Source organism: Podarcis vaucheri, assembly GCF_965113315.1.
Source record: "Podarcis vaucheri genome assembly, chromosome: 7".
NCBI lineage: Eukaryota > Metazoa > Chordata > Lepidosauria > Squamata > Lacertidae > Podarcis > Podarcis vaucheri.
In genome coordinates this window covers 88644506-88668616 of record NC_138765.1, presented here as the reverse complement: position 1 = coordinate 88668616, position 24111 = coordinate 88644506, and the positions used below count along the sequence as shown (strand labels likewise).

General features: G+C 44.9%; 1 protein-coding gene across 4 annotated transcripts in view; it reads left to right on the top strand.

Annotated features, from left to right (window-relative positions):
• HECTD4 (HECT domain E3 ubiquitin protein ligase 4) overlaps positions 1–24111 on the top strand; it is a 110965-nt gene that overhangs the window by 54078 nt on the left and 32776 nt on the right. For 3 of the 4 annotated variants that reach the window (XM_082229627.1, XM_082229625.1, XM_082229626.1), the window contains exons 23-49: positions 161–265; positions 899–1062; positions 1865–2098; positions 3746–3938; positions 4123–4227; positions 6346–6434; positions 6669–6844; positions 7899–8034; positions 8145–8286; positions 9241–9407; positions 10058–10204; positions 11769–11953; positions 12856–13009; positions 14270–14550; positions 15603–15792; positions 15877–15958; positions 16191–16393; positions 17355–17490; positions 17874–18056; positions 18285–18455; positions 19196–19365; positions 20628–20743; positions 22104–22207; positions 22407–22589; positions 22731–22879; positions 23616–23695; positions 23802–23965. In XM_082229627.1, the coding sequence (XP_082085753.1) occupies positions 161–265; positions 899–1062; positions 1865–2098; positions 3746–3938; positions 4123–4227; positions 6346–6434; positions 6669–6844; positions 7899–8034; positions 8145–8286; positions 9241–9407; positions 10058–10204; positions 11769–11953; positions 12856–13009; positions 14270–14550; positions 15603–15792; positions 15877–15958; positions 16191–16393; positions 17355–17490; positions 17874–18056; positions 18285–18455; positions 19196–19365; positions 20628–20743; positions 22104–22207; positions 22407–22589; positions 22731–22879; positions 23616–23695; positions 23802–23965 (4209 nt within the window). The remainder of the gene's footprint in view (positions 1–160; positions 266–898; positions 1063–1864; positions 2099–3745; positions 3939–4122; positions 4228–6345; positions 6435–6668; positions 6845–7898; positions 8035–8144; positions 8287–9240; positions 9408–10057; positions 10205–11768; positions 11954–12855; positions 13010–14269; positions 14551–15602; positions 15793–15876; positions 15959–16190; positions 16394–17354; positions 17491–17873; positions 18057–18284; positions 18456–19195; positions 19366–20627; positions 20744–22103; positions 22208–22406; positions 22590–22730; positions 22880–23615; positions 23696–23801; positions 23966–24111) is intronic. The other variant, XM_082229628.1, reaches the window with a different exon arrangement.

Genomic DNA, 24111 nt, shown 5'->3' with positions numbered 1-24111 from the left:
TTTTTAGAGCCATTTCAGTTGTTGTAATGCCTTGCTACCCCACCATACTCCTGAGACCCCCATGGAAAGCCTGCGAAGATAGCAGTGCATGAAAGAGGGATTGCACCCTATCTTTAGCTGCTTGTTTAACTGTTTCTCCTTTGCCCTTTCAAAACATAAGGTGGAAGGGGACACCGTTACCTTCTCCTTTGAAATGCGGAGTGGCCGAGAACACAACACCCCAGACAAAGCAATGTGGGGCTTTGCTTGTACAGTTCGAGCACAGGTATAATAATAATAATAATAATAATAATAATAATAATAATAATAATAATAATAATAATGCTATTTGCTTATTTATACATACCCCACCCATCTGGCTGGGTTTCCCCAGCCACTCTGGGCAGCTTCCAACAAAATATTAAAATACAATAGTCTGTTAAACATTAAAAGCTTCCCTAAACAGGGCTGCCTTCAGATGTCTTCTAAAAGTCTGGTAGTTGTTGTTCTCTTTGACATCTGGTGGGAGGGCGTTCCACAGGGCAGGTGCCACTACTGAGAAGGCCCTCTGCCTGGTTCCCTGTAACTTGGCTTCTCACAGTCAGGGAACCACCAGAAGGCCCTTGGCACTGGACCTCAGTGTCCGGGCAGAACGATGGGGGTGGTGACACTCCTTCAGGTAGGCTTGTGTTAGGTTTGTATATGGGACATTAATGGAGATTTGCTGTAATAACTAAATATGCTGGATTTGAGGGGAGAGGAAGAGGGACAGGCATGTAATGGTACTGCCTAACATATTGTGGGCCCCAACTACCTTGACTACACATTCACATGTCACTCAACTTTAACACTCTTATAAGTATATAAAAACCAATAGCATTAATTGTTGTGTGTGCTCTTTTGCCTTTCTGTGCCGAAGGAGTCATCAGAAGACGTGTCGGGAGGATTGCCATTCTTGGTAGACCTTGCTTTAGGCTTGTCTGTGCTGGCTTGCTCTATGCTGAGGATTCTGTACAATGGACCAGAAATAACCAAAGAGGAGGAAACGTGCCAAGATCTTCTGAGATCTAAACTTTTACAGAGGTAAATAATATATGGATGAATGCAAGGGGGCAGGATGTTAATTCCTTGTCAGATGCCAGAAGCCTTCAAAGCCTTTTTCCCTTGTGTGCAGGTAGCTTAGGACCAAAGCCCATACAAAGTGGTACTCTCATGCTTAGGAATCTCCCATGTCTTCTTCTCTGTTGAAAAGCAGCTGCTGGGGAGGGGGATTGTGGGAGAAGAATCATAAAATCATACAATTGCAGAGTTGGAAAGTTAACATTTCGCCCCTGCACCTTTTACCCAAGTGAAATCACACCTAATGGCAGCTTCGGTGTGTGGTTGATTGTGTCAGGACCAGTCCAGCAGGAAAGGGTTAACATACACACACCCCTTCAGTGCAACCAAAGAAAAACGCATTGGGAATTTGGGTGAGAGACCTCCCAAATCACATCCGGATTGGCTCTGAGTTACAGCAAGGTTGCTGAAATTTGTGGAAGATGGTTGTTTTTCCTAAATTCATGAATCAGATGAATAGCTGAATTGCAAACAAAATGGGAGTAATTGCAAACAAAATGGGAGATTCCAGAGTGTGCGAGAGGGCCCTCATAAGAGATGTCAGAAAGACTCTTAAACTGAAGGCCCAGTTGGTGTTTGTCAGACAGCTTCATGGTGAAGCTGTTTTATGGTTTTTAGAGTTGTTTTGAGGAATAAGTGTGTTTCTCTGCTAGGAATGTGCACTTCAGGTACACTGTCTTCTAATCTGCTTTACTTTGAAAATGATAGATCTTGTTTTGAGGCCTGAAAGGAACAGAAGACTTCCTCCCTCTCTTTCCTTTTCCAGGTGCCAGTGGCAAGTGGAAGCCAATGGCGTCATCTCTCCAGCCCTCACCCCAAGCCCCTCCCCACTGCCTCTCACCATTGATGAAGACCGAGAGTTCACTTATCCCTCCGATATTCTTGTGCCTCCTGTTGGTCACTACTTTGACTTGCCAAGGATCAGGCTCCCTCCTGGAATCATGATCAAACTCAGGGAAATATCTGGTCGAGCTCGGCCTCAGTTCAGACCCAGCATCAGGTGTGTAACAGCTTTTCTTACTCCTTTTTTTCCTTCCAGTAGCACCTTAAGGTAAAGGTAAAGGGACCCCTGACCATTAAGTCCAGTCGTGACCGACTCTGGGGTTGCGGCGCTCATCTCGCTTTATTGGCCAAGGGAGCCGGCATACAGCTTCCGGGTCACGTGGCCAGCATGACTAAGCCGCTTCTGGCGAACCAGAGCAGCACATGGAAACGCCGTTTACCTTCCCGCTGGAGCAGTACCTATTTATCTACTTACACTTTGACATGCTTTCGAACTGCTAGGTTGGCAAGAGCAGGGACCGAGCAACGGGAGCTCACCCCGTCACGGGGATTTGAACCGCCGACCTTCTGATCGGCAAGCCCTAGGCTCTGTGGTTTAACCCACAGTGCCACCCGCGTCCCTAGTAGCACCTTAGAGACCTACTAAGTTTGTTATTGGTATGAGCTTTTGTGTGCATGCACACTTCTTCAGATACCCATGCACACGAAAGCTCATACCAATAACAAATTTAGTAGGTCTCTAAGGTGCTACTGGAAGGAATTTTATTATTTTGTTTCGACTACGGCAGACCAACATGGCTACCTACCTATAACTAGAACTTTTTTTTCTTGTTCATTTTGGATCATATGCACTTGTAACAAATCATATGTTTAAAATAATCTCATTTTAAGCAAACCGAGGGTGGGTTTATTTAATTATTCAATAGCTGTCATTTCATAATATGTCTATGATATTAAGTATGCTTAGTAGTTGGATTTTTGAGTTTAAATGTGATTTTTAAATAAATGGTTTTGATATGTAGGTAGATACTACTTGAGACACTTTTAGGTATGAATCATCCCCTTCCCCCACCACACACTAATATTATTAAAAACTGACCAGTGTTGTTGGTAGATTAAAAAGTAAAGGGACCCCTGACCATTAGGTCCAGTCATGACTGACTCTGGGGTTGCGGCGCTCATCTCGCTTTATTGGCCGAGGGAGCAGGCATACAGCTTCTGGGTCATGTGGCCAGCATGACTAAGCCGCTTCTGGTAAACCAGAGCAACGCACAGAAACTCCGTTTACCTTTCCTCCGGAGCAGTACCTATTTATCTACTTGCACTTTGAGGTGCTTTCGAACTGCTAGGTTGGCAGGAGCAGGGACCGAGCAACGGGAGCTCACCCCGTCACGGGGATTCGAACTGCCGACCTTCTGATCGGCAAGTCCTAGGTTTAACCCACAGTGCCACCCACGTCCCTGTTGGTAGATTACTGGTCCCTTATACAATAGAACTTCGACTTACCACCGCTCCTACTCGCAAACAATTCGACTCGCGACCGCAGCAAACCCAGAAGTAAATACTGGGTTTGCCACGATTCATGCATGTGCAGAAGCGGCTGCTGCTGTCTGCACATGTGCAGAATGGTGCCGCCTAATGCACATGCGCAGAACAGCACTTCTACCAGCGACCCAGATCGACTCACGAACGGACCTCTGGAACGGATTCCGTATGTGAATAGAGGTTCCACCGTACAGCCCTTTCCAACCCTCACAGTGGACCCACACTCTCAGGCCAAACGAATCTACAGAATTGTCATGCCCATTTGCCAAAAAACCTTTTTACCAACTTTTCGTTTTTGATTCATTCTTACCTTCAACAGAGAGGTCATCCAGCCGGACATAATGGAAGAAATGGTAGTTTCGTGTGTGATCAAACATTTGAACCTGGTTGATGCACTCCAGTCCCTCATAAACTTCCAGTATCAAGAGGAGCATGCAGAAGAATATGACTTGCTTTGTAAAATTATGGGAGAAACGTTTAAGAAACTAAATGCCATGGAAAGACAATTGCAGGTAAAAATGCTACAAAAAAAATAAATTTCCGGTGTAGAGAAAGAAGATGGCGGTCCCTTTATAATTAATATGTATATCTCCAGGGGGACCCTTATATTCTTAGCACACTGAGCACATTTCCCCTTACCTTTGGTAATGATGCTCCAACACTTTCACATCCCCCCACTTTTTCTTTTTCGCCCAGAGTGTCGCCGAATTAGAACAGAAATGGCAAAGTGAAGTGGAAGATGCCATGCATGGGAAATTGGAGAACAATGTGCCCTTCTTTTATGATTATCATTTTAACGAGGTGAGTATCATATGTTGATCCCCTTCAGTGCTGGTAAGAACAGAGGAACTCAGGCAATGCTTTCTCTGAATTGCTGTACTCTTTCCCTCTTCCTATAAAACGTTGTGCTGGCTTTATTAGTGCCCAAGAACAAATCATGGGCACTTTGAAGCAGACTGACTGATCGACCCTGTGCTGGAAATTAAGCTGCAAATGCTGATTGCTGTTTCTTCCAGGAACAGCCGGGTTTTGCAGGCATAGAGGTAAGTGAAAGGCGTCTCCAAAGGATCCGAGGGTTTCCTCAGTATGTCAGGGTAATAAAATCGAGCAACTGGAAGCGAGCAGTTTGAGGGAATTGCAAACATAGTTGCCAGTGTTCTACTCCTGCCAGACAATTTAGAAAATGGGTCTGGTTCTGGGTAATTGTTTCAGTATAATTCAAATTCTTTAGACTGAAGGGGAAAGGGAACCTGCAGGTTTGGTGAAGGCAGAACATTTGCCTTGCATGCAAAAGGCCTGGGTATCTTTAGAAAGGCTGGGAAAGACTCCTGCCTGAAACAGTTGAGCTGGGGGCTCCTATGTAGCACCAAGGGGCCCTTGTTTTGTCTGATCGGGGGAGGCTCAGGAGTCGTGGGCAGCTGGCTGTTGCCCAGATTTTTAAAAACTCTGCACATTTATGTTTCACAGGGTGCAAAAGAAGGGCGTTGCACCTTACCTGGCAGAGAAACCGCACGCCTTGCACCCCTCCTGGGCAACGGCCGCCCACCCGCAATTCCGAAGCCTCCCCCAATCTGTCAAAACAAAGGGGGAAGGTCGCAGGAAATCTGTATCCCCGGACGTCCCCGGTTCCCCCTTGGCAATGGCAGTGGCAGCAAGTAGTGAGCAGCTCCTGAAGCCAGCCAGAGCCAACTGCGCTACCAAGCTGGCTCCGGGCTGCTGAGGCTGCTGCTGCCACGTTTCCCAGGGACAGATTTGCAAATCTGGGGACATTCCAGGGACAGAATTTGTCCTGGGACAGATTTGCAAGTCCGGGGGCTGTCCCCGGGAACCGGGGATGTCTCATAACCCTAATGTAGAAGGATGTTGAAGTCAATTAGAGATCTGTTGGTAAGGGGAAGGTGCTCTGCAAAGGCATTGTCTGTGCATTTAGGGCCTAACTAATGTCTGCAGATATGTATTTCCTTTCCAGCTAATATTTGGTGGGAGTTTCCTGCCTTTAGCTACCTGGAGCGTCTTTACCCTTTTGGAACCAGATTCTCTTCCTGATATGTGCTAATCTAGCCTTCCCCAACCTGACGCCCTTTACATGTTGTGGACTCCAGCTCCCATTAGCCCCACCACGATGGGAGATGTTGTCCGAAAGAGCTGGAGGAAGGGGCGGAGGAGAAAATTGTGTTGGTCCACTTTTAAAGTTTACTTTCCTAATTCATACTTCCTGGAACAATATTTTGAACCATAGTGCAGCTGTCTTTCAAAATTCACACTTCTTCAGATTTTGTGATGGAGTTCTCCAACCAAAGAATGTGTACAAAAATATGTGATTTAGAGGAAAACATGCATTAAAATGCATATATTGGTGAAAATAGCATTCAAAATACAGTATATTTTGGGAAATGTGTATAGTAGGAGAAATTCACACTAAAATGCTGGTGAATTTTTATGAGGATTTTTTTTTAAATTGTAAACTGATGCAGAAAGTGTCAAACTGAATTTAAGACTAAAAATATGAGAAACTGGAATTGACTGAATTTGTCCATCCCTATTTGAAGACCACCAAGTGGGTAAGGCTGGGCTAATCAGTCAGGTTGATTCTTAGTTTGGAAATGAAAGGAACTGAATCTTGATGCGTTCTTTGCTTCCTAATGCATCCGGTGTAACTAGCTCAGAGCACCAATGCTGTGCTGGATTTGTCCACTGAAGAGGAAAGATGGATTTTATTTCACAGATGGAAGTGGAGATTTCCTGTCCACATAATCAACAAAAAAATCCACATTATCTCCTGAATCAGATATATTCTATTCTATTTATTCGTTAAAAAAATAATAACCATGCTTTCCTATAAAATATCGCAAGGCACTATACAACCTAAAAATGCAATATCTGGCCTCCCTTTTCAGTATATTTTCCCCTTCTCTCTAGAGCAAAATGAAAGAATTGGAGCTTTTGTGTTCAATGAAAGAGATTTCTTTTGATGGAAGTGATCTCGAGAATATGGTTCTCTCACTCAGGTTAGTGTGGCTGCTGAATTCGGTAGAAATTCTGTCCTCTTTATTTGGGTGGTTTATTTGATTGGTACGTGTGGGGCTGGTACATTTGTAAGTTCCAGTCTGAGGTTTCCAATATCCAGGTTTTCTCCTAATGCAACCTCAGATTTGAATAGCATTGCATGTTCTCTTCCAACGTGTTTCTGAAGATCTAATGGACATCCGACCTGTGTGGGATTTAACTTCACTGCTTTTTAGGGAGAAATTCTTCCAAGAAGTGAACTCTCTGCTTCAGAAGCCTTTGCATCCCATGGGTAAAACAAAAACACTGGTCAAGAGCCTGATGAACCGAGCAGAGCTGCTCTTGCATGTCACCATTGCTGCACAGTCTGGGCTTACCAGGAGTATATCTGGCACACCTGCAGAGACACCAGGTAAGGAGAGAAAAGAATCTGATGTCTTAAAGCGAAAGATGCTCTCAGAGCAGTGTTTCCTGCAATTTGCAAGCTGCTTAAGAGTAGAAACTCAGCAATGAAAGTAGGAAGCAAGAAGAAAGCAGCAGCAATGTTTTTAAGGGATAGGAGGAAAGTGTTGTGGGTTCTTCTCCCTTTTCTTACTCCATTTAATTCTGCTTCATCTCCTAAATGTAAATATAACATGCCATAATACAAAGAAAATCGAATTTACAAGTAACAAAGAGAGGTATAACATATTAACAGTAGTCCCAGCCGATACAAGTTTTTATTAATCAACCTGTCTTTGTTTCTGTTAATCTTATGTAACCTCATTTGGAGCAGGGGTGGGGTTGGGGGGATTGTATGCAGCAGGTACATAGCTTGTGAGTGCTCCTGGATCCATTACTGTCGCTTGAGACTCAGGTGGTCTCAGTAGCGCAGAGTGCCTTCCATCAGCTTCAGCTGGTGGCCCGGCTATGCCCCTATCTGGACAGGGATAGCCTAACTTTCTGGCAACCTCTATGTTGGCTTACTGCAATTGTTATACACGGGGCTGGTGCAAAATTTGACAGCCAGGTTGCTCACCAGAACGAAACTGTTTTAGTATATAACGCCGATCCTGGCCCAGCTGCACTGACTGCCAATTCAGTGTGCTGGTGCTGACCTATAAAACCTTACCTTTCTGCATACAAACTGACACGGAACCTGTGTTTGTCATCCGAGGCTCTTCTTTATGTTCCCACTCTCTTGGGAGGTTCAGAGGATGACAGCACAGGATCGGGCCTTTTCTGTGGTGGCACCATTATTACATGTCTTTAGATGCCAGGCAAAAGCATTTCTCTTTAAATGTGGGGATGGGGTAGGGACTGTTATTATGATTATTTTATTATTATGCTGCATAAATTATGAAATTATGTTCTTAATGTACACAGCCCTGGGATCTTTGGATAAAGAGAGGTATAGAAATAGCAGCAGCAGTAATAATAATAATAATAATAAAGCAAAGCTTCTTTCTGTTCCCTTAACATTACAGCTTGCAAAGCAGCGTCAGAAACAAAGGTGATATCCCATGCTGTTCGCCAGCCTGTTTTCCTCCGCAGTATGTCAGCACCATCTGATCTTGAAATGATTGCAAATGATGACCTAGAGTTCACGCGGTCAAGCCAGAGGTATATGTTGTCTCTCACTTCCTTTAAGTTCAGCCAGTGTTTCGTTACCCTCTCAGTGTAATTGGAGGTGACTGAATCTCCTTAATAAGATCTGTTTTTCCTCTCTGTAGGCGGCGCCATGTGACTAGTCACAGAAGCAGCTCTTTTACTCTTCTTCAGTCTCTCACCATTGAGGACAGCCGAGACAAGCCCACCTATAGTGTCTTGTTGGGGCAGCTGTTTGCTTTCATCGGGACCAATCCTGATCAAGCAGTAAGTCATGCCAGTGACAGAAGTTAGTGTGCCTATCAGACTGTTGCAGTCAAAGAGCATGAATTCTCATACCTGTGCATGCTCTGCAACAAAACAATGTCTCCCAGGGCTGTATAGAATAAAAGCAACAAACACATTACAATAGAACACTAGGTAAAAGCAGTACCAGCGAAGAATCATCAAATCTTCAAAATCCAGCAAGCCATGAAAAGCATGCTTGACCAGCTACATAATGTGCTGGAATGACCAAGCAGATTTAAAAAGTATTTGCCTGGCACCAAAAAGATACCAACAATATCAGCAGGTGAACTTTTCTGGGAAGACTATTCCATAAATGGGAGATCATGACCAAGAGACCCCTTTCCTCATCTACCACCTGCTGAACTTCAGGTGACGGGGTTTGTAGAAACCTTGTAGAAAGGCTCACATTGTCGAAAGTCATTATACATCTGCAGCTGCATTATACTAAGGCCATTGGTCTACTTTTAACTGCAAATGACCCAGATCTGCTGCCTGAGATCCTCTTAGCTGGAGATGCCAGAGACTGAGACCTGATTTCAGAAGTGTGTAGGACTACAAAATATAGCTATTAACCCTAAATCCTATTCAGAATGGAAGGAGTGGCAGGGGTCTAGTTTTGGCATCCAGTGAACTGTGGGTATGTTTAAGGGGACATAGTGCAAGCCAGGAATTGAGCAGGAAGAGTAAACAGCCACTTGTGCATTGTGGCTTTTTGAAGGGATATTTACTGAGACTTGTGGGCACCATAGCACGCTGGCATCCACAGCGCTTCATTGGCAACCCCTGCACTACATACAACTTTTTATTAGTAACCCTCACTTTGCCTGCTTCAAGGAAGATGGTACGCTCTGAACCAGCCAGCCATCACAAACAGAAACATTGCTGATGTCCCCAGCGGCAACGTTACAGGATTCACCCATCCCTTTCTCATAGGTATCGAGCAGCAGTTTCCTATTAGCTGCTCAGACTCGGTGGCACCGTGGAAACACCAGAAAACAGGCCCTGGTGCACATGCGAGAGCTCCTGACAGCAGCTGTTCGTGTTGGTGGTGTGACGCATCTTGTGGGTCCAGTCACAATGGTGCTTCAAGGAGGCCCCCGGTAAGTTCCCTTCAGAGACTCACATCTGGAGAGGGCTGGAGGGGAATGTGGATTGTTGGCAGAGGCGGTGAGGGAGTCAGCCTTCTCTTCAAAAACAGACTTATTGAAGGAACTCTGGAGATGGCCCAAATGGCACTGCTCGTGGCATGAGACCGTATCACAGGGACACCTTTGAGTGGTGCTTGGTTAGACCACCTTGAAATTGATTGCTAAAGCCAAGGTTCCGACAAATTTGAAAGCTGAACAAATTCTTTAGGCAACTGTGTAATAATTGGCACCCCCTTATTGAATGCATTGACCAGAACAACATGTCACAGTAAGTCCAACTTGCCAGTCTGCAGGGTTCCCTGAAGAAAGACCATTCATGTTTAAAAAGCAGCATAAGTCTGTAATTTAACAGGCCTCTGACTCCCTCTTCCCTTCATAATTTTTTTTTTATTCTTCCATCTCTCAGATTGGATTTTGTTTTGCTCTTTTCAAGGGTGTGGGTATTAATTGCAGCAAGCTGCTAAAACGCATGGCTGGCTCAATGCGAAAAAGCCCCTTCTGTCTTACATCGCACCTCACACTTGAATCCTCCAGGGATTTGGAGCAGTTTATGTTTTTGAAAAGTCTGTTTTAATAGGGCCTGACTGTTTAACTTCCCACAGAATTGAAGAACTCACCTGCGGTGGGATGGTGGAGCAAGTTCAGGAAGCCTTTGGGGAGACCATGACCTCTGTGGTGGCACTCTGCGCTCGGTACCCCATTGCATGTGCAAACAGCATTGGCCTGCTGTGCACCATACCATACACCAGGTAGGCATGTTCCACCGTGGGAGAGCTTGTGAGCAGAGTATCCTGTTACATGAGGAAATCTGTCCAAAATTAAGCTTTACCAATAACCTGCAATTGTTCATGGGAAGCATTTTTAAAAATGGTTGGTGATACCTCCCTCACCTTTCTGTGTTCCTTTTCTGGTTGCACTGCTGCTGTTTTGTTATGCCACCCCTTCCCCCAACGCTGGAATTTTGTCTTCACAAACTGAGTTTCCCCCCAATCTCATTTTGAATTACTGGTAGTATTTTTATCAGGTGCAGTTGTGCTAATAAAAAGTTAGATAAGTAAATACAAATTGATTTCATCAGTGCTGCTGACCAGGAGGGAATGATTACAGTGGTACCTTGGGTTACATACACTTCAGGTTACATACGCTTCAGGTTACACACTCCGCTAACCCAGAAATAGGGCTTCAGGTTAAGAACTTTGCTTCAGGATAAGAACAGAAATCGGGCCCCGGCGGCGCAGCGGCAGCAGCAGGCCCCATTAGCTAAAGTGGTGCTTCAGGTTAAGAACAGCTTCAGGTTAAGAACGGACCTCCGGAACGAATTAAGTACTTAACCCTAGGTACCACTGTATAGGAAATGCTTAAAGGGACAATTTCAGTAATGTCTCTCTGAAATCAGCCCTTTAATTGGTTATTATGGGATGGGCGTATAATTCAGTGGTAGAACACATGCTTTGCACACAAAAGGTCCCAGATTCAATCACCAGTGTATTCAGGTAGTGATGGGAAAGAGTCCCGTTTTGACGTAGCTCCCCAGGTTTCCAATCAGTGTCAATGTAATTGAGCTGGATGGAACAATTGTCTGACTACTGGTATATGGCATAAAGGTCTCCCCATTTTGATGCAGTTTAGAGCAGTTCCTGATTCTTCCAGATATCAGCCCTTTAGTTCTTCCCCCACCCCAAACTAGTTCTTTTCTGACCTGGTTGAAGAAGAAACTAATCAAGGGGGACTGGGAGAAATAGAAACTGCTTTAAACCACACCAAACAGGGAGACACTGACACTTTTTTAAAGCACCAAGTCCCACTGAACTGAAAGGAATTTACCTCTGAATAAACATATTAGAATCTTGCCTATGAGAATAGGCATGCTGGGATTATTATGGGGAATATGGGAACATACATTAAATGCTATGTAGAACTGTAGCCGTAATTCAGTTTCTAGATGCTTGTGGAAGAGCAATGCCTTAGTAGCTCTAAAGAGCCCTAGTGTGAAAATGGCTAGAGCAACTTCACATTGTATTGAGAATGCCAAGGCAACCCATATCAGTTTTTATGTCCAAATTTGCCTATAGATAGTTAAAGATCTTGCTCTTCTTTCTGGCCATAGCTTCACCATGGGACTCAGCATTCAGAATATAATTAGAACAATGAAAATAGTTAAGCACAAGACACCATGGTATTATAGACAGCAGCAAAGCAGGAAATGAGATTGACAGACGCTGTATATTTGTTGTGTGGTTTCAACTTGGGTGTGTATTAAGAGGGCTAAAATGTTACTGTCACCCCACTGTCGTGGTTCATGTTTCTGGGCAGGAGTGAAGAGAAGTGCCTGGTGCGGAGTGGCCTTGTCCAGCTGATGGATCGCTTGTGCAGTTTAAGCAGCCAGACCGAATCCAGCTCAAATGAGAAGCAAACAAAGAAGCAGAAAGTGGCCACCATGGCTTGGGCTGCATTCCAAGTGCTAGCCAACCGTTGTGTCGAATGGGAGAAAGAGGAAGGTAGGAGGGGCTTGCAGGCCTGGCCCTGGTTATGTGAACTAAGATGCTTGACAACATATTTGTGCAGTAAAGAGATATGAAAGCTTTTGGTTGAACTGAGTATTCAGTGGCAATAAACTTAGTGTAAAACTCCCCTGGCTCCTTTTTGCTTCATTGTCCAGCTACACTCTCATTTTCCAATGCTGCAGCTCTCTTAAAGCAGACATGGCCAAACTTGGCCCTCCAGCTGTTCTGGGACTACAGTTCCCATCATCCCTGACCACTGGTCCTGTTAGCTAGGAATGATGGAAGTTGTAGTCCCAAAACAGCTGGAGGGCCAAGTTTGGTCATGCCAATAAAGCATCTCATCCCTTTTTGCAGCTCTTCACTTTTTCAAGTTTCTGACTCCTCGACTTTTTCAGACTAGTGTCTAGACTGAATTCTGTACAGCATTATCACTTCCCACCTCAACCCCTTTTAGCTAATCAGGAGATAGACTCTTGGATATGCTTATTTTTCTCCTTGGCTCCTTGCTAGACTCTGAACTTTTGACACTCCTGTGCATAACTTCCTGAGCAAAACATCCTATTACACTTCTAATTCTCCTGTGGACTTTTGACTTTCCTATGCAGGAGGGCATCTAAATCAAAAGCAACCATCTTCTAACTCACGTTTTACAACCCCAAACCCAACAAAAATATCTAAAGGGCCCACTCAGGACTATTTTATGTTGTTTTTATGTTGCTGTACACCAACTGATATTTTATCAGTGGTGGTATTTAAATACTGTTATAAATCAATAAATGTTTCTACAACCTCCAATCTACATTTTTCATTATAGGTGTTCTGCTTTTTCTAATAGCTTTTCAGTGTGTTTTAGCTGGATCTCATCAACTATGATCCCACTTATATTCCTTTTGCAGGTGGATCAACTGAGGCTGTGCACTCAGGTTTGGCTCGCCAGGTCTCCAGTCTCTTAACCAACCACCTGGCACGTGCCACAGAGTGCTGTGGCAACCAGGCAGCTGGGAATGATGCCCTGCAGGATGTGCTCAGTCTCCTGAATGACCTGTCTAGGTACGGCCGAATTCTTGCTCTCTGGATCACACTTTAGACTAGAATGAACTCATTTTAGTAATGTTGGTGGCAGAGCTTTAGAGTAAAAAAAAAAAAAAAAAAAAAACTATTGAAATTTTTGAGTGAATCAAGTATATTTGAGCAGCTTGATATGCTATGCTACTGGACCAAAATCCATTTGGGTGGCAGAACACCCACAGTTTCCTGTAGCACATTTTCTTCTTAGTATGTTGTGTCATTAATGTAAATAGGAAGATTAATTTGAGTTGACTCTGCAATCTTGTTGTGTCCCTTGAATTTTGTGGGAAGTCATAGGGAAGGTTTTGTTGTTTAAAATGACTCAGCCAATTTCGATGCCTTTTATTTTGTCCAAAGCTGTGTTGTTGTGAGAGATGGTCCTCCTGCCTTTTTCCATGGAAAGTGGAAAAGGTTGCCTTGTAATTTGGCTCCCAAAGTGTCATTTTAAACAAAAAGCCAAACAAACCCACTGTTAATCCCAGCAATAGCTGGAACACATCCTAAATAAATGGTTACAGTTCACAATCGTTCCTGATTGAAAATGCATTGCTTCTAGTCTCTTTAGCTCTGTTTCTACTCTCCAGTTGAGAAATCACTTAGAACAATTTTGACAGGCTTGGAACCCAAGTTGTATAGAACATCCTGTTTTCACCTGATTTTGTTTCAAGACTGTGTGTGTGTGTGTGTGTATCTTTATTTGCATCAGCCATTGGCCATAGCAATAAAGCAACAACACAATATACAAAGAATAGAAATAAAAAGTCAGTTATATAAAATACATTTTAAGGTTTTGAATCAATAGTCAAATGGATCTTATTTTAATTGCCCCAGCTAAAAACCTTGCAACCTTTGCTGTCACCTGCTCATCTTGATCTGCGAAGAGAAAAGACACTGTGGCAGTAGCTGGGCGACCTGGAATGGACAATAAAAGAGGGGTGATAACCTCATTCCTCAAGTCTTTATAAAGAGTGCAAGCCAGAAGGGCATGCACCACCAATTCGGTGCTGCCATCTCCACAGAGACATAAGCGTTTTTCGTGTGGAATCTGTTGGAATCGTCCCTCAAGTATAGCCGAGGGCAATACATTCAATCTTGCGAGAGAAAAAGGCATCTATACTTTAGAACTGCTAGGTTATGCAGATAGGGTGCCAGAGAGTTGAAAAGGGTAGGTGCTAGATAGACAGACAGACAGATATTTTTTGAAAAATGCATTCAAAGCTGTTGGTGTTTGTTTTCTTTCAGGAGTCACATTGGCAAAGCAATCCTAAGCCAACCAGCCTGTGTATCCAAGCTTCTCTCTCTGCTCTTGGACCAGCGTCCCTCTCCAAAGCTGGTCCTCATCATCCTTCAACTCTGCCGTGCTGCTCTTCCACTCATGAGTGTTGAGGACTGTGGGAATGTTGAATTGCCACCCTGGAGTTACTCTGTGCCCTCCCTGAACAGTGAGCAGGATGACCCCAGTGACCCAGCTTCTAAAATTGCCTCCCTGCTCTTAGCAAAACTGGCTGATTACGTGGTACCAGGTAGGGAATGCTCAAGATCTTGAGAAACTAATCATTGTTGCATGAGAATTCAGGGAGCATCTTTCACTTTTATGATCCTCCTTTTATAACAGCTTGGAAACCTCCACAAAACGTTACAGGGGTGGGTCACAGAAGCACGTTGCCTCAGTGCTTCCATTGTCTGCCCTGATCTCCCATAGCCTTTTTGGGGGTCTGGACCAGCAGATGCTACAAGCCACTTCCACCCCTATGTTCCAGCTCAGCCTTTAAGGTTGCCTTGGAGTCTTGTCTCAAGCCTCCCATATATGTGCTTAGCTTGGACCTCAAGGCTTTTCAGAGAGATGCTCCCAGTAGCTGGACCACAAGTCTGGGCTTTTCTTCCCCAGAGAACCTCTATTGCTCAAATTGTAAGTCTCAGTCTGCACATGCAATATCCTTAGGACAGGACAGGACCATTTCATGCTGCAAGTTTGTTCTCCAGTGCAGTGGATCTTAAGACGCCACCATGAAATGATTTTCCTGCAGACAGAAATGCCATTTTTGAATGTTCTTTGAAGTAAAAACCATGTGCCAGGAAAAACTAGCAAGGCTTTCTTTTCCCTCTTCCATTGCTCTGTGGTTTAACTTAGCAAAAGATCAGAACTGGGAAAGGAGTCTCAGGAGCTAGCTAAACTTCTCAAAACTTAGATGTTTTTGTCTGACCTAGGCAATTGTTTGTGTTAACCCGTTAGTGTCTCAATATTCCTGTTTGCAGTTTAAAGTATTACAGTCCAAGCAGGACTCTACCATCACGTTTTGCTGCATATGCATATCTATAGACCAAGCCTACACCCATTGGAATCAGTGTGAGACATTTTTTTTCAAACTGACCTTTGGAAGCCTGAGATACTTCAGGATTAGGACAATAGATGGTCTCATCATTGTAGCTAGGAGTTATGTTATTAGCTTGCCCATTCCTGTAGCTTGGTACAGGGCAAACTATGAATTAAATTTCTTTAGTATTTGTATACTACCAGAAAAGGTATAGACTGTGTTTACAGCTATTGCTTAAAGCTTGTTTTCCTCGCTTGCAGGATGTCAGACGGTTCTTTCTCCAACTGCTTCTGAACCTGATACTTCATTGACAAAAGCCAGCCCAAAAGGTTCTCTTAAAGGAGACAAAGATCCAGGAGAAGAGAGTGAGGCTGTGGATGGCAAACTTTCCATTTTTATACATAAGCGGGAAGACCAGTCATCTCATGAAGTGCTTCAGCCATTGCTGAGGTAATTTGAGCTCTGTAGAACGCAGTTAAGAAATCTGGATGCCGCAGCCAACATTTATTCTGTGTTTTATCCTTCCCTTTGTAGTAGCTCAGAAGGTCGGCCATTTCGCCTTGGAACAGGAGCCAATATGGAGAAGGTGGTTAAGATGGATCGAGATATGACCAAAGTAAGGGCAAAATAAATTAATTGTGTGAATAGCTTAATCTGCTTTGCAAAAGTGAAAATAATAATTACAATTTTTTCCCCAGCAAGAAGATTTGGCTTGCCAATTGATGCTTTTGTAGTTAGCCTGCAGGACTAGAAAAAGAGGGATTTCTAGTGTTAGCCTTAGGGTAAATGGCATTGGCCTGTTCATTCCAAATACTGTGTGAGTTGCAAAAGAGCTGTTTCTTTTTCAGAGTGGTTGTTGCGAAGTGATCACGGAGGAAGCAGCAGCTGCTTTGCGGAAGGCCACCAAGTGGGCACAGTCCGGATTGATCGTGAGCGTGGGGCCACCGGTAGAAACGGTCAGTCCCGAAAGCACTAGTGGCCTGTCAACTGGGGACAAAAAGAAAACAGCACAAATCTCCATTTGCAGGGAGCGGAACTCAGAGCTTGCCAGGTACAGAATTCTGGTGTCCAGAATACCCTGATGTAGAGTGAAAGTGGACTGTACTCTTCTACCCTAGGTTTAAGTGGGGACAGGCATATATCTATGTTGCTTAGAGATGGTCACAAAGAGGTGGACATAGGACTTCTCTACTCTCCCTGTTTGCTCAAACTCTGCTAGGAAGAAACTTAAATATTCTTGTAATTTCTCCAAACTGGTTTTAAGCACATCCCATTTCAGCATTTTCTCAAAAGCGCATGCTGTTGCTGCTTTCGTCTTATGGCTTTATCAGCTGCTGAGTCACTAAACAAGGTATTTCTCACTTTTATCCACTAGTCCTTTTTATCAACTTACAAGGTTTTTCTCCTCTTCATTTTTTTCCAAGCACCAAGGTCTCATACACAGTCATCTTCTTTGTAAGTCAAAGGTCTTAACAGCCATAATCTCGGCCACACAATTGGTTTGTCTAATCAAAGGTCACTCTGACCCCTGGTTAGCTTCCCTGTAGACCAGTGGTAGGAAACCTCTTTCAGGCTGTGTGGGCCACAATCCGTTGGGGGCAGTCTTCCAGAGGCTGCATCCCAGTGGTGGTCGGGGCCACAGGCAAAAGTGGATGGTATTGCCTTTGTACAGTGCATCATATTCTACCCACACAAAGGTTGAAGGTTTCTGACATGCACACCCATGTCTCCATCCTTTATCCAGGAAAGCGTTATCACAGTTCAAGGACACTTTCCTGCCAGAAAAAGGCAACGGAGGGGCTAATGGAGTAGGGCTGGTAAAATGTGGGGCCAGGCAGAGAGGCCTTGAGGGTTCTGCTTGAGGTTCTGCTGCAGGCAAAGATGACATGGAGCCAGATCTTTCCACTACTGTCATCCACTTGGTTTCACCTACACTTGCTAATCAAAGAGTTATTTGGGCCTGACAGGGGTGGATTAGCAACTTACAGCCCACCATTCATTTTTCTCAACAGAACCGACCCTGTGAGGCCCTTCATCAGTGGCCATGTAGCAAACAGCATGGCGGCAGAGGTGATTGCTTTGCTCCACAGCTTGCTCATGGCACCAGAATCCAATGCAGCTCAGATATGGACAACCACAGCTGAAAAAGTAAGTCAGGGAAGGATCCTTAGCTTCTTGGGTGTGAACATGAAAGTTGGGGAGTCGCTTGCCCAAACTGGAACATGAGCTTCTTCTGTAAGCATAAAAAGTCACCTAGAATTCAGTCAGAAGACAGCAATTATGCAAAGGTAGGGCCTACCACAAAATATTGGAGTGAATCCAGTATCAAAAATACTACAAGTTGTCAAAGGCTGAAATTGACCAGTTCTCCACACCCCTACCCCTGTCCTTGTTTTCCATTTGCTTTCCTAGCCAAGCCCCTTTATAGAAAAATAAAAGCTTATACCAAGAACAAACTTAGTTGGTCTCTAAGGTGCTACTGGACAAATTTGTCGGAACCTTGGCTTTAGCAATCTCCCATACTCCCTCAGGTCCTTTCGCGTGCTCTGATGTATATTCCTCAGCTGGGAAAATATGCAGAAAGCATCCTGGAGAATGGCAGCAGCAGCGGAAGGAAACTCGCCAAACTTCAAAGGATTGCTCGCCAGGCAGTCGCTGCTCTTTGCGCTCTTGGTGGCTTCAAAGAGACGATCAAAATTGGCTCTGAAGTGCAGGTGACTGGCCGTGCGCCCTTTAATTCCTCACCCCACCCTCTGTTCTGCAAATCAGTGGCAAAGCTTCTGTTTGAGGATATAAAACCCTACCATTCTTTCTGTTATGGCTGCCATGTTTCTCTGTGCCGTGTGCTAGGTTTATTACTTCATCCATAGCAGTGAATTATTTATAGCCCCAGATAAGTCTAACCTTCATTCCTGACTGTTCCCTCTTTCTCTTTTCAATAGGTTTTGGGTAGGGGAATAGCAGGAAGCATTGGAGTGGTGGCATCTATTAATGAACAGGAAGGTATAGCAACGGTCAAATTTCCGCCTACCAGTATAGACTGTAGAAAGACCTCCCAAGCATCAGACATTTTAACTATTCCATTATCTAGGCTCTGTGTTCCAAGATCAGAGGTAAGGTCATTTTAAAATCCAACGCTGAGCGTAATACTTCAACCGTGTAAATAAGCCAACAAAAGTTGCTGGCCTGCAGTTTTATTTTATTACCCTGCTATAGAAACCAGTAGCTTCAAGAGAAGCCTTCTCATCTGTGGCCACCATGGGAACATAGGAAACTAGCCTCAGTTAGTTGTGGATTTGTAATTGCTTCATACCAAGTGGGCTGGGGGAGAAAGGATAGGCTTCCCTTCCTCTGTGGCCAGCACAGAACCAGTGTGGGATGCTGGAGGTGGGACAGAGATGCATTCGTTTTCTGCTAGCCCTCTTACTTCCCTGCATGAGATTATTTGTCACATATAGCTACTGGGTGAGTTGTTGCATGCAAGGCTACAGGACTGAATTGTCAAATTCAAGCTGCAGTTTAAAATCTGAGCAGCTTTTTAGAGGGGGCACTTCATGAGTGGGTTGTTGTTGTTGTTGTTGTTGTTGTTTTGAAAAGCTGACATGGGACAGTTTGGGCATTCTGTAAAGAAGGCAGTTTGAAAGTTTTATTCCAGTGATATGTAATGGAAATCATTGAGCTTTTGTGGCTATCTTGCCATTTTCTTCTTGGTTTGTTACTTTTTAAACTGTGCAATGTGTTTTTGTGACGATGTAATAATGAGGCTATATAACTCCAGGTAATTCCCTCATTTCCCAGAAACTAACAACTTGAATTTAACTTTTTACCGTGCCCCCTCCTCCACCACCACCAGGCATTGCCTCTCCATAAACTGTCCATTACTGAGAAGGTAGTACAGGCAGTCCAGTCCATGTTGCTTCCTCAGGAGGGAAGTCTCTCTATTCATACCTCACTTCCTGCAACAGGAGATGGCTCAACTCCAGTAATGGCAGTGGTGCGACTCCTTGCTGAAATTAGAACCAGGTGAGTGGGGGCGGTTCTGGCAGTGGTTGAGCTGTGGCTGGGAGGCAGGTACCACGAAGGGCTGGGTGCTTTGCTAGGTGGGTTGGAACTGTAGGGTTGCCGTATTTTGAAGAGCAGAAAAGAGGACATAAATGCAGACTTCTACTTTTAACTATGGATCACTATGATGCCTCTACCCATGAAAAAGAGGACATGTCCTGGAAAAAGAGGGCTTATGGCACCTCAGAAGTGAAGTGAAGAAGAGGTGAAGACAGATAGAGAAGACAGAGCTCATGGTGAATCTGATGAGCTTCACTCTTCCTATTTATTATGAAAAGTGTAAAATGAACACTTAGTAATTGATTCATTACTTTATTAATTGTAAGTTCCTTGGGATAGACATTTGCCTAGAAAGCAGCCTACAATATTTTAAATTTTATATGGAATATTATAGCAAAGAAGGGCAAAGCTGCTCCATGGCGACATTGCAGAGGGCAGCCCGTCAGTATCATGGATAGGAGGCTTCCTATTGTAGAACCAGATTTTTTGGAGCTCTGGCCTATAGAGGAAAAGTGCATCTCAGCTGTGCACCACAAGTGCACTTCCAGATCACTCACTGCTCTACGTTATGTCTGTCTTCACCCTTTATTCAGCAAACAGCAAACATATCCACTGGATACAGTGCATGGCTATACTGAAAGGACTTGTGCCACTTTCAGGCAACCTGTTCATTGAGCATTTATTCTGATTTGTTTGCATAAAGTTTGCAAGGAGGGTAACAACTGTATGCAGGCAACAACTGATTTATATGCATCCAATTGACGTTTGACAACGCATACTCGCAACGTGGCAACCTGGAGGTTGCCGGAAAAGGAGGCAGGGCATATCAGGGTGGGGTAGGCTTATGCTCCCTCTGCTGATGTACGCGTGGGTCAGGAATATTTTCCCCGGCCTAATCGGTTGTTGCCTGTGTTGAGCATTCATTCTGATTTGTTTGCAGGAAGGTTTTTATTACGTTGCGTCAACTATTGTTATCTCATGCTTTCTATTGCCTTTTCCCACCACTTTCTTTATCACAAAAAGCCCAGTGAGACCTAATGAACAACGAAAACCAGTAGTCCTAACTAGCAGGCAAGGGATTATTTCCCCCAAGACACTTGTTTCTGCCGGCAACACAGAAGGCATCTGCCAGCAATGCAATCTGTGTAATCTCGTCTATGTTCTGGCAGGATTTTTCAATCCTTCTTGTCCTTTTTGTCTCCTCCTCTGCCCTGTCTCCCAAGAGCATGCCTGGTGATGGCACAGTTGCTGGAGGATAGCTCCTTCTGTGAAGAATTCATCCAGCAGTGTCCAGCTGCTGTGGAAGTCCTTAACCTCGTTGCCCAGGAATGCAGCCCTGGTAGGAACTCCGTCTTACTTAATGCAGCAGTGAGCTTGACCCATATTTAAGATACAGTGTGTGTTTTTGCTGTGGCTTGCGCCCGCAGTTTAATTAAATTAAGGTTGGCAATTAGGTTTGACCAGTCTGAAGCAGGGCAAGTGGCTACATCCTCACCCCAGAAGTGGTCCTACTTACTTACTTACTTACATCTGACAGCTGTGCGATCTGTTCTGAAGGGAGAAAAAAAGGAAGCATTTCTCAGTTTCTCTTTCCTACAGCCAGATGGAGCTTAAAGGGTTCACTTTACCCCCCTGAAGAGCATGATAGCCCAACTAGCTGCCATCTGGAAGCCAGTTTGAGTCCATAAGCTACCAGTAGCTCACTGCTGAAAGATGTTATTAGTCATCTACTGTGACTGGGACACGGGTGGCTCTGTGGGTTAAACCACAGAGCCTAGGACCTGCCAATCAGAAGGTCGGTGGTTCAAATCCCCGCAATGGGGTGAGCTCCTGTTGCTCGGTCCCTCTCCTGCCAACCTAGCAGTTTGAAAGCACGTCAAAGTGCAAGTAGATAAATAGGTACCGCTCCGGTGGGAAGGTAAACGACGTTTCTGCGCGCTGCTCTGGTTCGCCAGAAGCGGCTTAGTCATGCTGGCCACATGACCTGGAAGCTGTACGCCGCTGGCTCCCTCGGCCAATAAAGCAAGATGAGCGCCGCAACCCCAGAGTCGGCCACGACTGGACCTAATGGTCAGGGGTCCCTTTACCTTTACCATCTACTGCGAAAGGGGCAGAAGTATAATCTAACTGGGGAGTCCATGTTGTATATTGGCTAGAGTATCAGCCTTGAAGCTCACTGGATGGTATTGGCTCAGTTTCTTTGGTACAACCCACGTTTGCCATCCTGAGCTCCTTGAAGGAAGGGCAGGATTAAACTAATACAGTGTTATCTCAGTTTACGAACTTAATCTGTTCTGGAAGTCCGTTCTTAAACCAAAACCGTTCTTCAACCGAGGCGCACTTTCCCTGATGAGGCCTTCTGCCGCCGGTGCCCTTCCACTGTTCGGCTTCCGTTGTTAGACCGAGGTAAAGTTCACAAACCGGGACACTACCAGTTTTGCGGAGTTCGTAAACTGAATAGTTCGTAAATAGGGCTGTTCTTAAACCGAGGTACCGCTGTATGAATAAACAGTTGAAACAACATGTCGCAGTCTGACTTCGCTAGTTAACTAGTCTTTTTCTAATTCTACCTTTGAGGTCTTTGAGATCACACTCAGAAGTTAAAAATATGGTTTAGGAGGACTCTGAAGTGAATGGCCCCATTCTCATCTGAAGGTCTGACAGGCACATTGTTGCTGGCTTTGTTTGTGATCTTCTAGGGGAGCGGCTCCTTGTTGTAGAAGTGCAGTGTGAAAGGTTAAGGATGCTGTATCGTGACAGCGCTCGCCCCCCACCGCCACCTCTCCAGGCAGACCGAAGGCAGGTAAATATATATGCAGAGGCTTAGCCTGCCTCCTCCTTGAACTGTTTTGGTGCCTGAAGAAGGCAGATGATGAGCTAGTATTACAGCATAAAATGTCCAATTGCATATCTGTTCATGAATGTCTCATGCTAAGTGTACTTTGGAGTTTGCAGGCAAAAAAAACAGTTTACACATTGCAGTTATGTATAATTAAATGCAGGCCCTTCTCTTCTTGGTTCAGCCCAAGGAAGTCACCTGGAATCCTTCTAGGGTCTTCCCACCTGTGCGAGCCTGTATGTTCTCCTCACATCTTACAGCCGTGACTTTCCTTGCGGATCCCAGCGCCGGTGGAGGGCTGCCTCGTGGCACCTTCATTTACGCCACATCACCAGTCCCGGTACAGGTGAGAACTCATGATGGGTATAGTTGCCTCTTCACCTGTCTTCAAGCATGCACAAATACTGATTCAGAAGGTGCTGGGGAGTGCCTTTTATTCTGGGTTAATCCCTGGATGGTCGTGTGTGTGCTTTGCTCCTTTCTCCAGGCACCATCCTTCTATTGGGAGATTGAGATAGTGTCCTACGGAGATACAGATGATGACACAGGGCCGATTGTTTCGTTTGGCTTTGCCACGGAAGCAGAAAAGCGTGATGGAGCATGGACCAACCCCGTGGGCACCTGCCTCTTCCACAAGTAGGTTGTAGGTTATTGTGAAGCTGTATCAGTATCTAGTGTCAGATATCTTAAGGAACTCATGATCAGGCAACCTTTATTTCTGTTATGAGGGTCCCAGAATGAGACCAGCGAGGTGGGTGTTGGTGTTCTGTGTAACTTCCTCCCGTAATCTGCCCCAGGTATTGAGCGCAAGCCCGTTTACATCCATTTACATTTGTACGCCCTTTGATGCTCCACAAAAGGTCTGATTGTTTTTTGCTATCTCAGTATGGTAACAACTGGGATGTGGGTGGCTCTGTTGGTTAAACCACAGAGCCTACAGCTTGCTGATCAGAAGGTCAGCGGTTCGAATCCCCGCGATGGGGTGAGCTCCCGTTGCTCGGTCGCTGCTCCTGCCAACCTAGCAGTTCGAAAGCACATCAAAGTGCAAGTAGATAAATAGGTACTGCTCTGGCGGGAAGGTAAATGGCATTTCCGTGTGCTGCTCTGGTTTGCCAGAAGCGGCTTAGTCATGCTGGCCACATGACCCAGAAGCTGTACGCCGGCTCCCTCGGCCAATAAAGTGAGATGAGTGCCACAACCCCAGAGTCAGCCATGACTGGACCTAATGGTCAGGGGTCCCTTTACCTTTACGGTAACAATTGAGCATGGGCTTGTTGAAGTTTACTTTTAGGGACTTAATACTCCTAGTGCTCAAGTGAAATATTAATTGTTTCTCCAGCTAATGCTTCACCCTTTCTTCACATGGTTTCAGCAATGGAAGGACTGTTCACTACAACGGTTCCAGTTTGCTGCAGTGGAAAAGTGTGAGACTGGATGTGACCCTCTCTCCTGGTATGTCAGCTATGCTTAACCTGCAAGCATCTTATGAGAGCCACATTAGGAGTGGCAGAGGGATAGAAACAACCTTTTTCCTTTTAACCCTTTTCTTTTCCCCTAGGTGATGTTGCAGGCATTGGCTGGGAAAGGGCAGAAGGCACCCCTCCTCCTCCAGGGCAGCCAGCCAAAGGCCGAGTGTATTTTACATACTGCGGACTGCGGTTGGGGCCATATCTGGAGGATGTGTCTGGGGGAATGTGGCCTGTCGTCCACATCCAGAAGAAGGCAGGTTAAACACCCTCTGTATCTCCCAGCTAGAGTTCAATAGAGCTTGGCCCCAGATCCTGTTCTTAAATCCAGGCCTTTGAATATGTGGAGCAAAAATTATGGCAAACCCCCCTGTTCTTGTGCAGAGTACCTTTCTCCATTTC